Source organism: Nothobranchius furzeri, chromosome 12 (assembly GCF_043380555.1).
Source record: "Nothobranchius furzeri strain GRZ-AD chromosome 12, NfurGRZ-RIMD1, whole genome shotgun sequence".
Lineage (NCBI taxonomy): Eukaryota > Metazoa > Chordata > Actinopteri > Cyprinodontiformes > Nothobranchiidae > Nothobranchius > Nothobranchius furzeri.
The window spans coordinates 52,523,714-52,540,414 of record NC_091752.1 but is presented as its reverse complement, the minus strand read 5'-3'; the positions used below and the strand labels follow the sequence as shown (position 1 = coordinate 52,540,414).

At 40.0% G+C, this 16,701-nt stretch overlaps 1 protein-coding gene across 2 annotated transcripts; it reads right to left on the bottom strand.

The window, feature by feature from the left end:
• Positions 1-10,421: 10,421 nt before the first annotated feature.
• LOC139062007 (uncharacterized) lies at positions 10,422-15,352 on the bottom strand. 2 transcript variants are annotated; one of them, XM_070542061.1, is made up of 8 exons: positions 13,671-15,352; positions 12,126-13,339; positions 11,887-12,026; positions 11,549-11,753; positions 11,358-11,471; positions 11,082-11,272; positions 10,857-10,998; positions 10,422-10,772 (listed from the first exon to the last, which is right to left on the bottom strand). In XM_070542061.1, the coding sequence occupies exons 2-8, from the start codon at positions 12,877-12,879 to the stop codon at positions 10,513-10,515; spliced, it is 1,806 nt and encodes a 601-aa protein (XP_070398162.1). In that variant the 5' UTR covers positions 12,880-13,339; positions 13,671-15,352; the 3' UTR covers positions 10,422-10,512. The 2 variants fall into 2 exon arrangements, with proteins under 2 accessions (XP_070398162.1, XP_070398163.1); XM_070542062.1 differs by lacking the exon at positions 13,671-15,352 and having other exon boundaries at positions 12,126-13,644.
• Between the last annotated feature and the right edge of the window lie 1,349 nt (positions 15,353-16,701).

Here is a 16,701-nt window from a genome sequence, read left to right as displayed (position 1 = left end):
CTCGGTGCAGCAGCCTCACTGCGCGTGCGGCAGCCTTTCTGCGCGCTCGGTTTCTGATTCTGCTCGCTCGGCTGTTGGGAGTTTTGGTACTCTGGAGGCGTGGAAGAATTAAAGTGCCAGAAACTGAGCAGTTGAACTTTCAATTTGAGAGCAGAATTTCATATCAAGAGACCATCTTTTTAATTTCAGAATACGATTTTATTGCTCTCAAAACTTGTAATGCTTGCGCTCAAAATGTCTGCTCTCTTTCAAATTCACTCTGTTCTCCTTCAAATCTTTGTTTTTGCGCTCAGATTTAACCTTCTTACACTGGTATTGTCTTCTCATGTGACAACTTTTTCTCTGCACGGATCAAAACTCCTCCCACAAGTCTGTCCCCTGCTCTCACGGATCTTGTCTGCTCTCGCTCAAAACTCAGAAGTACAATCTCCTGGCAACCGCTCAGCCAATAGAAAGACTTGTGGGACTGGGCGGGAACAAACCTCTTTGGGGTGCGCTCGTTTTGCGCTCTGTTGATTTTCCTGTGTGGCTGCCGCATCTGCGCACTAACAGCCTGGCTAATACCCGCTCTGATCTGGAGCGGGAGTTTCACCTGCACCAGCAAAATGGACCAGAACCAACAAGACGCTCAAGTAAGTTATTTTTCAAGGCTACTAGCTGCAGTTTATTCCATAAAATTGTTTTGTTATGCTACTTTTTACGACTCCTCGCATTTAATATTGCAACAGGGGCACATAGCTAGGTGGATTAGGTTATTCACTATAGCTACAACTTTCATAAAATGGCCTCACCAGATTTGAGTTTTACCCTAACATATCACTCGTCCCCAATGCTAGCTCTGGACCTAGTGTAGATGTTTTGTGTTTAGTATTCCCACCTTTGTTTTTAATAGTTAGCTCTTTGGACATTACAGTAGTTATTCGTTAGCGTTTACTCCATGAACATTGTTTCCTCATCTAACTGCTAACTATCAAAATGTGTTTCATCCATCGACATAAATATATCCCAATGTTTTTCTCGCGCTGTAATGAACAAAATGGGTAATCAAAGTAAGAGAATGCTATTAAAAAGTAAAACTCGTTATAATTGAACGATGGAAATTTTTGACCAAAGCCGTAGGAGAAACCCGTTTTTGATAGGGAAACTCTATGGCAAGCCAAAACCGTCACAATACACCACTTTCCCAACCCGTCTAGTTAAGAAATGGCGAAAAAAACGCCGTTTGATGTGCCAAGACGTCGTAAAATACGGCGAAAACTCTGCCAGAACGCCGTAATTTACGCTGTTCTGAACGGTCCCGTAGAACGCCCGTAAAATACGACGTTTTTTCCGGACATTGAACGCCGTTTTTTACGTCACCCTAATCCCAGACGCGTTCTCTGTGTGGGTGGCGTAAAATACGGCGTTTGGGACGGACATTGAACGCCGCTTTTTTCGCCGTTCTGTGACATAAAACGCCGCTTTTAACGCCACTTTGTGACAGTTTTAACGCGTTTAAAATTCAACTTTACTCTCATTTATGCAGAGCCCTCCCCATGGGTTTCTCATCCACTTAATTTAAACTCCAGTGACCCAATGAAAGACGAGGAGGTTGAGGCAGCACTAATTCATCCCAGATTCGCCGGGCTGTCGGGCTGTGCGGATTGCTGTTTTTTAATACAACTCGGCTCTGTTTCAACTAATTTCACTGTATTGAAAAAGCCTTGAAATGTAGTAATATTATCAACAATGTGTCAACATTATTATTTTTTCTGTCCACCTGTAAAAGGCAGAAACGCTGTTTCAGTCAGACCTGATGATTACTTAAAAGTGTGGCTGCCGTATCAGTCTGTCCTCGTGGCTCGTGAGTCCAGCTGGAACATCAGTGCTCTTTCTGTCCAAAACTCCCTTCTTCTTAAAGAGCAAGTAACGTCTAAATTAACTTTTTTTTGCTGATGAACTGTATAAATGAGTGTCTAATAGTGTTTTAAGTGTGTGCATTCTTTATTTTAGCATTTTGGTGCATTTTCTTTAAAAATTCTGTCTAAAAACCACAGTAATGCGCCACCTTCAGCTGAAAACATAGAATTTGAGTCATTTTGAATAAATTTTAGCCAATGGCTAAAGAGTAAAGTACTACGTAAACCAGTAGAGTACTACGTAGCAGCTCCGTGCTAAAGTTATAAAAGCAACGAGCGTCTCGGTCACGCCCTGTGGCGAGTGGGAGTTGGATTTGCAAGCGAGCGTAGGAGGTCAGCGGTAGTTCAGCATTAGCATATAGCATTAGCATATCCTAGTCTTAGCATATCTTTTAGTGTTATAAATACTTATTTAGTGTTAGCTTGGCTGTTGGATATTGTAGTTTATTTAGTGTTTGGCTGTTAGTGTAATTGGGAAAGTATTTAGGGTTTAGTGCTCCATATCGTCTTAGTATTGGTGAGTAGGTGTAGTGTAGTATGCTTGCGGTGACTCTGTGGGCATTTTACCCGCGATTCTGCACGCCTCCGTTTGAAGAGGGAGGCTGCCCACCGTGGCTCTTCCGCGATTTAGATGCAGCTTACCGACTCTGCTCCCCCACCACGGCGGGCTCCAGTCTGAGGTGAGTAAGCTAAATAAACGTTTAACATCTTCTAAAGACAATTCCCTACCTAAATGCAAAGTCTGAGAGACGTGGTTCACTTCCTTTAGCTAGTCAGTCGGCAATTCTGCAACAGTGTCTCTAACTAACGCTGCACTAGTTGACAGACAGCATTACAGCGTTAAATCCAGCTTGTGACCCGGTTCTGTGAGGAATTCTGTTCAGGAGGTCGCATTTCAGGCTCTCCACATCATATGTGACTGACTTTTACGTTATAACAACGATCACACACTAGGAATGTTATAAAGCGCCTATATAGGAGATTCTTTTGTATATTATCTGACTTTATAAACTCCCAACAACAATGTGCTTCTATTTTTTTTTTCAGGCTAAATCTACCCAAGACACTGGCTGTCAGACTGATTTAGCTGCATGAATGTACTTGTCCAGGCTGACGTGAAACCTTCCCTGTAGCAAAGGTGAATTATTTTTAATAATCTTCTATGTAAACATTTTATTATCACCTTCTAGTTTTAATTTGTTTTACAGATTATTTTTACACGTGATTTTATGCTCTTTTAAACATTTATAAATGTGCTGCTTCTTTGTTTTTACATAGCCAGCCAGAATGGAGTTAACAGCCGCAGTGTGTCTGGTGACCCACGGGGACCATGATGAAAATTCATCTTCCAGAAGGTCCCAGAGCAGCGGCCGCACCCCCTGAAAAGACCAAGATGTAAGGTGTCTGCTGTTGATTCCAGCTTCCACCTCTGTGACAGTGCAAGCTCCGTGAACTGTTCAAGGTAAAAAAAAATTAAAACATTTCAGAGTTTTTAAGATATTAACAATTAAATAAGTATGTGATTACATCATGAAGGAGGCTACTGATTCTGCCCCTGTGACACTTGGTGGTGACGAGTGAGCTGATTCACCTGGAAAATAACTTTTACATTACATATTTTGTTTTTGCTATCAAAAGTAAATTAACTAATAACCTGCATTATTGCAGGACACTCAGCAAAATATGTACTCTACACCATGAGGCATGCACACGTTAATATTCTATAAGAGCACATAAGGTGAGCAACACCACAGATTATTGTTATAACTGTACACTGTCCCGGATTTGTTTTCTTTCTGCATGATTTGTTTTCTTATCTGCATCTCATCATTAGTCTGGCTGATCACCTGATAACTCCTGTCATCTGGTTATGACAGCATGAGGATGTCCTCACACACCTGTAACCTATCAGCTCATCCTGCTGAATAGAGAGAAGAGACAACACCACATCTCCTGTTCCTGGAAAGCCTTCAGCCATCCTTCGATGACTGAGAACCTCCATCAGCTCTGTCTCCTGTCTGCCTACAATTATTATAATAAATATTGTGTTTGACAAGTTTTTTGTGCTGCCAAATATCTCATTTTGATTCGTTTTGATATTTTAATGGATATTTATAAATTACATTATCACATTTTTGTTGCATGTTTAACTAGCTATTGTGATTAATTAAACTAGCACCTCACTGTTAAAAGCTCATTCTAATTTCAAGCATGTTTAAGTATTTATGGACATGAACAAAAACAGGAAATATATAAATTGAGATTTATTTAATTAATATAACAAATAAGGGGGAAAGAGTCAATGAAAGGCACATTCTTCTGGAAGTTCCTGATCCTGACGACACCAGCAGAGACCAGCTGCAGCCACCAGAGGACCTAGAACCGAGAGAGCAGCTGTTATTAGTAAATAAATAAAGAAATCAGGGCAGTTTTAGTGGGCTGAACACATTACAGAATAATTTTCTCATGGGGTATTTTCATAACTTTATATGCAGCAGACTGTAACTTGAGCCCAGAGCTACCGGAGAGCTGCTATCCAGCACGTTTCAGTGGATTTTCCTGCTTTAACAGGTTAGATTAGCTGTTAAGCAGCTCAGCTATTTGTTGCTGATTAAAACCAGGTGTGCTGAAGCAGATAAACCTCTAAAACATGCTGAATACTAGATTTTTAGGGCCGTGGAGACAAACCCTGCAGCTAATCCAATGCTATGGCTAACGGCTACTTACCTTTCAGAGGTGATTCTGTCAAGTGGTGCTTGCTGCAGAACCACAAAGGCGGAGCTGCACCAGAAGGTGGAGCTGCACCAGAGTCAGCCCCGCCCATTCCAGAATCAGCCCCGCCCATTCCATCAGAGTCAGTCTAATTCCTTGCAGTTGTCAGACTTGATAGCATTCTGGAACCAAAGAGGGTGTTATAGCTAAAAAATGCAAGATTGAGGACGGAGTTGAGAAGTTAATTGAACAAATTTTGTAAAAGTTCCATATAATTAAAAATCTAACTTTTGGAACTTTTAATCATGTTATATTGTCATTTCCTCATAAGAAACACGCCAAAGCCATTTTTAGCCTCATTCATGCATTTTCCTCCCATCTCAGCTTCAATTTGGTCTCCTCCCCGAAGCGGGTCTGGTCTTGGTTCTCAAATCTGGATATTCTGTGAATTTTCTGACAAATTATTTCTGAAATGACTTCTACTGAGACACCGCCAAAACATACAACCCATCTCAGAGACACACTGGGCAGCAAAATTAGATGTAACGCGGCATGAGGTACAACAGATGTGGTGGTGTAGTGGTTAAGGAATTGTGTTGACAATCAGTTTTGCGCAGGTTCGCCTCCCATTAGTGTAAGTTTTAGGTAGTGTGCAACCTCTTTTCTTCATTTCTAGCTACACTTGCCAGTACTATGTTTAAAACAATTTACTGGTATACCTTTTAACATATAATGACTAATGTGTTTTTTAATTTATTTATTCGTTTATTTAGCCAGTGTGAGTCCATTTGTGAGCAGAGTTTCAACTAAAATGCACCAACTAAAATGAACGGCCAAATTCAAAGAACTTTTAGAGACAAATATTTTGCTGAAAATAAACATTACAACTAAAATATAAACAAATTAAATGTTTCAGCTGGCTAAATAGATTGCTGACGACCCCACCGAGAATCGAACCAGCATCAGCTGAGGGGAAAGCAAAATTTATCCCATACGATCTCGCCACTATACTACATAAGCCCATCTGAAAATCTGCCATACTGTTATACACCACTTTTGTTAGACCGGCTGTGGGCAGATATTCACTAAAAGAAACCTTTTCATTTCGAGATATATTCAGTCTTTGTCATGTAGCAAGTTATATTTATCTTGTTTAATTGGAGCATAGAACATAGCATTAACGACTGTAAACTAGTGACAGCCGTAATTCATGTGGGTCAGGTCAGTTTGCGATAAAGTTGAAAACAAAAACGGAAGTCAGTGGGTAAGCTGAGTTTGCGTGAATGGGCGGGGCTGACTCTGGTGCAGCTCCACCTTATGGTGCAGCTCCGCCTTTGTGGTTCTGCAGCGAGCACCCTCTCGATTCCAAAAGGATCTGGCTGCGGCCGCTGTGGAGCTCCACAGCAACCGGAAACACGTGACCGCCACAGTAGCCGGAAGCACGTGACCACCACAGTAACCAGAAAAACACCTAACTTTACTTAAATTGACTTTGACCAAATTGCGATTTTGTTACTATTGATGCTGCTGAGAAATAAAAAGCTCCTGTGTGAAATGTATGGTTGTAGTAGGTGTCTTAGCTGTGGAGCTCCACAGTAACCGGAAACACGTGACCTCCACAGTAGCCGGAAGCACGAAAGAATAGCGATCAGAGAGCGTTAAGAAGCGTGCCCGTCTGAGAAAAGTGTATAAAGCATGTAGTGAGGGTTTTTTTACCGTCTTAACATCTGTAATAATTATAAAAAAATAAAGTTGGTTACTTCATGGAATTCACCTACCGCGGGTTATTTTTAGAACGTAACTCCTGCAATAAACGAGGGACTGCTGTATTATCAATAGTAGAGTCTGGGACATCTAATTGATTAACATCAACATAGATTATTATGCACTATTGTTTTTGTTCAACGGTGATAAAGTCCTAATGTCTTCATGATAGTTCCTTTTTTTCCCCATCTGAGCATTGGGGAAAAGGCTGTCTTGCAATTGTTGAGGTCACTAGTGTGTGCCCCATTTCTTCCAGGATCACTCTCTTTATAGGTTTTAATGGACTCCTAGTACTGTGAAGTGGTTCCATGGTACAAAGGCATTGTATTCCAAGATCTGGGAGACTGTAGAAATGAGCAGTGATGCCCTTCCTACCATCTTTCCAGAAAAATAAGTGATCTGGAAGCTGTTAGGCTTATTTACAGCAGGAGCACTTTCTGCACCTGCATTAACTCCAGGACACATTTACTAACAGTGTTTGTTGCTGTATGTGCTGCAGCTTTGAATTTTTTAATAATATATATTTTGTTAATATTTTGGTTATGCTGTCTTGTTATGAAGTGTACAAGAGTAAAAGTGTTTTTAGCATGTGCTTCAAAGCTAAGTTTGACTGGGAAACTCAAAGCTCAATAGTCTGTATCAACAGAAATTCACTGCAGCCTATGTAATATTTGATGCGTCATAATTTATTCTACTCTATCTTGCAAATACATATTTGTGTGGCACTGTCATGCACAACACACACAACTATTAGATCCTTAAAATCAAACCCGTGTCATTCTTTTGGTCCACTGCACTGCAGCAGTCAAAAAAAAAAGAATAAGTGAATCTTGAGTGAAGTGGCCACAAATGGCCAGGATAGAGCCCAGAGTGCTAATGCTTAAAATGTATACAAATATTATTGATTACAATTCTTTACTGTTAATATCAACAATAAGCTTTTTATTTTGAAATTACAAGTATAAAAAAATGCTGTTACATTTACATTTAATGCTGTTACACTGTAATCCTTTCTTATAAGTATGGACATAGAATCAAGTGAACAACATTTGAAATAAGTTTAATTGGAATTTTGTACTATACAAAAACAAAACAAAAACAACAACAACGACATACTAAACAAACAAACAAACACAGTCAGTGCCTTCATTTGTCCATTACATGTCAAACATAGCACTGACCCTTAGTCCCTGCTCATCAGCACATACTTTCAAAAAGAGCTCCATGTCCTCTGCAAACTGAAAAACAAAGAGGAACATGTCCCTTGCTCCAGTGTCTTCTTCCTCTGACATGTCTCTTAAGACCCTCTGCTGGTCCCCTTGATTTAAGGACAGATATTTTGGCATTGTTACGTGTCCACGGAAAAGTGCCTTATTTTGGACAACCCACTGCACAGCAGGACGCAGATCTTCAACAACTGCTGGCTCCTGTGTCAGGCACATGGGGATAAAAACACAGCTATTTCTCTGTTACAGAACAGTTTTTTAACAGTTATTCAAATGTCACTTACCATGTAATTACACTACTGTTTAAAGTGAATACTGACCTGACTGACTTCCTGGAACTTGCGCTTTTTCAGTCTGAAAATGTGCACGTGTTGCCCTACAAGCACAGCTTTGGCTTCCTCTCTCCAGTGTGCAAATAGCTTGCCAGAGCTTAACAGAAAATGGTGATATTGTTAAGGAGTGTAAACTTTAACACAACATAGAACAGAAGTCAAAATATAAATACCTCCTTCAAGTCAAAGCTCTTTTTTTCTGACCACTGCCCGGGAATGAGCTTCACTGCAAGATTCCTTTTTTTCAAGACAGTTACATTCACAAGTTAACAGACATCATCATGATGGGTGTGAAACGTTTATTGCTAATAGCACCAACTGTAACTACAGGTCTTAGGAACACGACCTCAACAAAACAGCATAACAAAATGAAAAAGTACAGTCACATGCTCACAGTTGGTCAAAATAAAGCATTTTCAGCTTTAATTTGAGGTTGGCATATTTTATAAACTAATATTTAATGGTGTTTTATGTTAAACTAAAATGTTTGAAGACCCTATTTATGTCTGAAACTCATCTAAAGACAGCATCACTGACTTGATCAGAATGTGAAGATGAGAAATAGAATAAAATGTTGAAGCATCGTGCTGATATAGTTTATAAAAAAAGCATGTGAGTGTACTGTATGTGTGAACAGAACATGATCATGCACTTAACCTGGAACACTGAACAGGTTCCCGAAAATTCTGGAACAAACCAAAAATGCTTATAAAAATGTGACCTCAAAAGTGAAACAGATTGTTGGCCACCAAATCCTGCCTTTGTGTGTAACGGGTCAAGAAAGAGGATTTCTCTTTTAGGTGGCTTCAGTACCTAAAAGACAGTTAGCCATGGCTTCAAACCTGAAAACAATGTCATTGCAAGCGATCACAATCAAAGACTTTTGAAACTGCGTCATAAAAGCTTGAATACATCTCAGACACATAGCAACATTCTAACAGTTTGTATGTGTCAAAAAACAAGACTTACACACAACTGGAAATGAGCAGGTGTCCAGAGGGAGAACTATGATGTCCATCCTCTGAGCATAAGTCTGAAACAGAATTTTATTTTGAAGTATTCTGTATATGAACTCTCACCAAAGTTATAAAAAAATCATCTTTTGGATTACTTGCTTGTTTCTTTAAAGGACGGTACACTTACAGGAAAGGACTGCAATGGATCACAGCCATAGGGTGCAAGCCAAGTCCGGGTGACGTACAGATTTCCTATGTAAATGCGTTTCCCCTAGAATGTAAAAACAGCACATTTAAAACAACAACTCTTTAAATTAAAGCTTGACAATCATCATATACAACATACAGTACCTTTGACTGAACAATTTTAGTGATAAGCTCAAAACAGCCATTTGCAATCTGAAACAGAAAAAATCATTAAAAAAATGAAAGTACACTTTATTATTTCATATTCATAGAAACAAAATACTTACAGTCGATTCCATTTCTTTGTTTGAACCCAGTGTCCAAAAATCTGCCCGCGTGAGGCATCCAGAAGACGTTTCAACAATCAGCTCATCTTTGGGTCTGCTGATGTCCAGAACATAGTTGAGCTAAAAAAACAGAGAGGTCATAGACTGTGGATGACAAAATCAGATAAGCACGTTGCACTTTGCCACATCTGAAAACTTTAACATACAAGCTGTTGTTGGCCAGGGTGCGGTACGAAACACCATGATGAACGGCTGGCCAAAATGTTCTCAGGCTTTGTCAGAGCTTCGCACGGTGGTCCACACAGGTCAGGAAACGTTGCATCTGTTGACCTTCCATTGGCTTTCTTGTTGTCAACTCCTTCCTGCGGATCTGTAGGGACTTTAACAGGTTTCAGACAAAACACTGCATAGAATGCATATTAAATGCATACAAATGCAAGAAAAATAAGCACTGTTTACAGACGGAAATTCATTTGAAACAGCAGATAAGTTCGTTTACGAGCCCGCAACTACAACAAGATAATGAATGCAAGATTATTATTTCCCTATATATGACAATCACTATTCAAAATAAGACATTTTACCAGTGTCACCAGACATTGAAGGTGCTGGGTTCAACACCGTTTCTGTGGTTTCTCTGGGTTTATTGCACACCTGTAGGGCTAGGTACACAAAGAAAACAATATAAACACACAGATAGGAACAAATCTAACATGTGACCAATGGTAGCGTTCTGGTCATGAGACAATGCATGTACTTACCTACGACAGCTTGACCCAGTGCCGACAATGAGATATTGATCTTTCCAAGTCGACCATGTCTTAGCTGCCTCTCCAGAAGTTTCTTGTTGGTGACAGTGTTATAATGATGAGTTATATTTCTCATCAGAAACACGTGTGTGGATGGACTCATGTTCCTTAAAAAGTAATTGCTTTTCCTCATGTTTGCAAAGAACTGTTCAACAACTTGACTGTTCAGCCAGCCTTTCAGCTCTGGGACAAGTTGAATTCTGCGTAATATGTCCTTGGGATCTTTTGTATTTCCCTCATGAAATCTGTCATACAGGACATAATGGTCAGATGATCCAGTGACAGGATGAGGATTTTCATTTACACTATCCATCCTTTCATGTAGCCATGGAAGATTCACTTTCAGGCTTCCATCCTGTGCAGCCTTGACATTTTCCTCAGTGGGCTCAGCCAGTCGACCTTCACGTGGATGAAATGGCAGTTTATCAGGAACCCGCAAATTGGTGTGTGCCGCCAAACCCCTCGCAAAATCGTAAACACAGATGTTTGGCATGTGCTTCCAGGACAGGAGAAGGTCAGCAAAATCCCGGGGACTTTCAGCAGAAGATTAAATTTAACGCTGTATACAATGCCATGTGGACATAGTATTACAGACCATCCTCCTGCAAGCAAAGATTTAAAAAGTTGTTTGTGAATGTCATTACATATTTTAATGCTACTTCTAATAATCGCTAAGTGAAGCTTACCAGAGGCACCCCATATGCTTTGAAACACCTTATCATATGTCTGCCTGCTCTTCATCTTCTCCCTCAGTCTGGTGATGAGATCAAAGCAGGAGCCTTTGGAGTCGATGTTGCATGCTTTACACAATTTTCTTACCACTCCAACCTGACAGCAATTAGGGAAAAATGTAAATGGAATAACCCCTGAACTTTATGTCACATCTTCTGAAAACATAAAAGCAATGTTACCTTTTGTTTTGCGAGTTCACCCAACAGACGGTCTTCTGTGACACCGCTAAGCTTTGCTTCATGTGAAGAGCTTATTCCTACTTTTTGAAACTCTGTGTTAAGCACAATGTCACTTGTTCGAGTTTCATTCCCGATCCATGGTGCCCAGGACGTGTAACTTGGTGGAACTGAAAATAGATTCTTCGGACCACCTACAGAAAATGGCATGTTTTTAATTACAATCTAAATTACTTTAAAACACTGAATGACTTTCAATAAGTTTTTGCCATCACTCACTTGGAAAAAACCCACGGCTTATCATTTCCAGGTGAACAGAGTTCCAAAAAGAGTTCCAAAAACCTTCAATGTCATGTTCACCATTGAAGTCTTCCGGGGCTTTGAGGTCACTCACTATAATAAATTGACTCATAAGAACATGCACATAATGTACACAATGAACTATGAACACAAATGTACTTTAAACTTACCTGCTAACTTGAACACCCCTTTTCTGTGTAAGTCCATAACTACCACAGGGGGGTGAAACCCACAGTTTATGCAGGAGTACATGTAGTCTGTGTCAGTCAAAGCCTCAAAATGACAATAAGCATGAAAAATGGTGTCCCTAGAAGGAAACTTCACTCTTCTTAAGACCTCCAATGAGTCAATGACCCTTGAAGCAGATACATGGTTCTGTAATATGACAATAGGGTGAAGAAGACTATGATTACAGACATTTAAATTTGGGCACCAACATATCATAATGACACAAACACATTTTTAAAGCAATCTTCAGATGAGTACATTTTATTTTTGTGATCCTCACCTGCAGATTTTCTCTCAGAAGAAGGCAGAGTTCAAGAGACAAAACAATGTGGTTGTCAAAGTTGTGAAGCCCATCTGTCCATTCCTGGTATCTGCAGACCATGTGGCACTGAGGACACAATCTATGGTGTGTTGAAACATCTGTTAAAGACAAATCACGTTAATGTCAAAACATTAGTATAGGAACAATTATAACTGATTATTTCACACTGATGTTTAATCTTATTCATTAAAACTTACTCTCAATCACTCCCATCATGCTGACAGTCCTCGCTTTATTGGTAATTAGAACAGCCTCATCAAGTTTTGGGTGCTCTGGGCACACCTGGCACAACGTTTCACAAGGAAAGAGCTGTTTCTGATGATCCATTTTCTGTGAGATGACATTTTCTGGAAGAGATACAGGAATTTTTTTCTCTTTTAAAACATAGCGTATACTCCTTTCGACGGCAGCATTGTCCTCAAAGGAAGAACTCTCCTGACTCATCTGTGATGGGGTGCCTGATGATAGTGGTACAGTTGATTTGAAGATGTCTCTCTGTGTCTGGAAGAGATGCCACTTAGCTATGTTTTTATGAGGACATGATATTCGTGGCATTGCATAAGCGCAATGCCAGGTGTTCCTCAGAGCATTGTAAGTCACAAATATTCTGCCAAGACGGCAGAAACTGTGTAGTTCCGGCTCAAATACAGACAAACAGATCTGTGTAGAGGATCCACCAAAATCCACCCTCACACAAAGTGGAGCATGTGCCATCTGGGCAGCTTTCTGTCTCTTTATGCATGTAGCAGCTTTGGCCTCTCCAAAAAATTTAAGGTCCACCATTTCCATCACGATGTGCTCTTGAAGAAAAACCTCCATTACAGTTTCTCGGCAGTAATCTAGTGAGCGAAGGTGCTCACATAAACTGAAGCCTAGTCCGCTCCGCTGGGCCAGCAACTGGTATTGCTGACATTCCTCCAGCTCACATCTGATATTGTGAGACATCCCCATGTTTTCATCTGAACGTGAACTGGCACAGAAAATCCATGGCCAGTTCTCTGCACAGCAAATAACGCTGTAGTTTCATCTGCACAAACACACTGCAGATGACTGGCCAGGCAAACATCTATTGACTGGTTGGAGTGCTTCCTCATCATGTGAGCCTTGTAGTTTTTGGTACGAAGAGTAAGGCCACAGTGAGGGCATGTCGTTTTCATGGACTTTCCATCAGCTGCAGTTTTGTTGAACACAGAGGGTAGAGCATATGAATGTTCTACCAAAGATTCAGAAAATGGTTCAGATACCGAAGACAAAACCTTGGGGGGGAGACGGGGCTCCTCGAAGTGTACTGCTGGAGGAATACAGGTCTCCTCAGAGAGTTCAACGGGCCGTATGATTGTAATCTTACAGACAGGGCAGTGAAAGTGTCCTGCTGTCCTACAAGGCAGCCTGCACCGGCATGTCATTTTATCTGTAAGAGAAAACAAACAAACAAACAGATGTAATTTAAATGTAGTTGTATAGAATGCAATCAATTTATCTAACAATCAGATTGTACATGTTAACAAAAACATCCAAGCCAACCTCAGTAATGAAAGCAAAATGGTATGGATCACAAAAGTTATGTCAAGAAAAGTGGTGAAAAGTAAATAAAATATATTTTATAAAAACGCTGTTTTGTGGCAGATGAATGCACTGAACTGTACAATGTCAACAGCAACTTTTAAGTCAACAAAGATACTGCAGAAGTGCTTAAAATAGTGCATATTTATAACTATAAAGTATATTTAATACAAACATACCGTTGAAATGCAAAGCATTTTTCATATGCACACTTAGATGCTCCTCAATCTTTGCCCTGACAGTAGGGCTGGAAGTGGGGCACAGAGGGCAGTGAAAAAGTCCTCTGCAGCACGTGTTGCATTCCTGCAATTCTGGCTTTAAGCCCGAATTGCAGATTGATATGTGCATCTAAAACAGAGAGAAAAACAGATAAACACCATATACACATTTAAGTTCAGGTTTTAGAAGAAATAACACATTACAGTTAGCATGTAATAGATTTGGGAGGAAACTTCTTGAAAAAAAAACAAACATTTTACAAGACACTTTCATTTGTGAGATATGTTTCTATTGACATATAACAGTCAATTGAACAGGGGCTAACTAAAATCTGGGCAATAAAAAAGCTGTACAGAATAGAATAACGAATACCAGTATTGATAAATATATAAATCTGTTTGTGACGAAATGTACGGTGTTGATGCTAACCTAAGGTGTCAAAAGTGCACACGTTCCTTACTACAGTTTAGATACCTCTGTTTAAAAATAGCCAAATAAAAGTAGAAGTCGTCTCGACTTTTTAGTCAAGTGGAAGTAAGAATTACAGGGTATAAAATATAATTTATGTACAAAATCCTGAAGTAATCTTGCGTCCAAAGCACGCGTGCGGGGGGCTGATTTACAAATGTACGGATTACAAAGTACAGACACGTGTGCTAAAATGTGAGAAGTAGAAGTATAAAGAAGTATACAGTAGGCACAAAAAAGTACAACAGTAAAGATACCCGAAAATTCTACTTAAGTACAGTATTGAAGTATTCGTTATTTTGCATCTCTGACGCCAACAATAAATCATACTCTAATGCAAAACGTGTTTTTTCTTCTTCTCGCCCACAGAAGCCGTTAATCCAACTCTCTTACTTAAACCAGGCCCAGGAAAAAGCATATCTGTGTGTTTCTCTGCCATGGAGCATGATGGGGAAAAAAACAATTAAATAAGAAGGAATGTTGTTGTAACGCAAAAAAAAAGTAGCAACATGATCATTGTAAGAAAACCAGAACTATGAAATGGAAATCACTAACGGCGAGTTTATTTAAGAAAGACTGTCCCAACCTTTGCAAGACGTCCGCGGTATCCATGTGTTTATTGCCATTGTGGTGGTAAGTGCTTCCGGCTACTGTGTAGGTAACGTGTTTCCGGTTCATGTGGAGGTCACGTGTTTCCGGTTGCTGTGGAGCTCCACAGCGGCCGCAGCCAGACCCTTCTCCTCAATTCTGTTGGGTCGGTTCTGGGAGTTTCAGGCAACTCACAAGCTCAAAACAATAAGACTCAGGTCCGCTTGTCTCCTCCAAATAGACTTGGTCCCTTTCTTCTCGAGTGTCTGTGTAAGGAGGGGGAGAAACGTCCTCCACTTCTAATAACTGCTCAGAGTGAAGGGAGCTAGCATCGTCTAGTTAGCCATCGTCTTCGTCACTGCCGCGGTTCCGCCCTCTCGGTCCTCCAGGCAACGCCTACTAATGTTGCATTTTTTAAAATTGATACGTGGGTGGAGAAGGACTCCGAGGCTCAATTGACCCGCTATTTAAGTTCATCCACTTTCAGTATTTACTATTGTGACAGTGTGTGTGTGCTGTCGCAACGTCCCGATTGATCATGCGCCCTGGCTACTTGGCCAAGGGGATGTCCCTTTGGCTGACTGTTTAGAGCGTATGACTCTCACCCGGGAGTCTGGGGATCGAATCCCGCACGGGCCCTCGTTTATCCACCTGGCCACACTATTGTTTTTTTTTTTTTTTTTTTTTTTTTTTAACGACTGTTATACTTGTCTTACAGGAGCTTCTGAAGATGTTCTGTCTTGCTTCTCCATCATCACTCTCCAGCTCCTCAGACCAGCCACTCCAGAACCTTCCCAGATCCAGGATCAGAGCACTTCAATAAAAGTTTGAAACATGTCTGCTTGTTGTTCTCCTATAGAAGCCTTAAACTAGAATTTGCTAATGAGCTTTCTTGGCTAAAATATGCTCTTAAATGTTTTTATTTACATAATCAAGAAACACGTTTTTCATTGCTGCTTCACCAAGACATGACTGAAAATGTCCTCATGATCCTGAAACGCTGGTTAAAACAAATTACTTTTAACCTCTTATAAAACAAACGTCTGTTGATGATTATGCCAGCACCTGCATACTTGCTACCGATTTGCTAACTTTCTGTAATATTTGATATTTAAGTTGAAAACATGAACTGCTGTAACACAAATTCCAAATGTTCTAGTTGAGCACTTGTTTCTAATCAACTAATCATTATTTCTGTGATTAGTCAGCTTTTTCCTTTTCCATAAACACATGGAAAAATTACAATTATCTTACTGAAAAATGGTTTAACAGTGTTGCACATGTATAAACTGCACTGGTTTTGACAGTTACGGCATTCTTCAAACTATAATAATAAAATAAAGTGAAAAGATATTTACAATTGATTACTTCAAGTTCCTACTATTTACATTTTATGCATCGATACTGTAAATGGCTGTTTACTAAGGCATACAAAGTCAGTGCCTGTACACAGGTAGTTTGCTTGTAAATCTACATATTTCTGTTCTATATGATCCTGTATTCTTCATTAATGCTACTTACAAATCCACGAGTCTGTAGAATTGCCTTGTTTATTTGAGCAGGTATTGAACAATCCTTTTAGTTATTAACAAGTTGAGTGTGTGCTTAAGAGGAGTTTAAAAGTGTTAGCCTTAGAAAGTAGATGAGCCTCTCCCACAAACCACATTTTTTAAATTTAGGACTTTACGGAGTGTGCTGAAAGACAACAATGAGGCTGATCATCTCCATTTTTACAGGAGGCAACCCCCTGCTTACTAGGCAAGAACCCGTATGAGAACATTCCATGTGCAGCTAAAGATCTGTAAACTAAATAATGTCTGGAAACCACCAGGGACCAGGCCCAAAAGCATCACTTCAAAGACCTGACAGTCTGATCTGCTTTGTGTCATAAGGTGCAAACACGAGAAACCTATTTAACATCCAGAGATTCTTACA

Excerpts from the sequence above, each read along its gene's own strand:
- LOC139062007 (XM_070542061.1), bottom strand. The coding sequence starts at position 12,879 with ATGGGGATGTCTCACAATATCAGATGTGAGCTGGAGGAATGTCAGCAA. Across the intron at positions 11,754-11,886 it reads TTCTGAGAGAAAATCTGCAG|AACCATGTATCTGCTTCAAG; the intron begins GTGAGGATCACA and ends GTCATATTACAG. Across the intron at positions 11,273-11,357 it reads AAGCCGTGGGTTTTTTCCAA|GTGGTCCGAAGAATCTATTT; the intron begins GTGAGTGATGGC and ends CATTTTCTGTAG.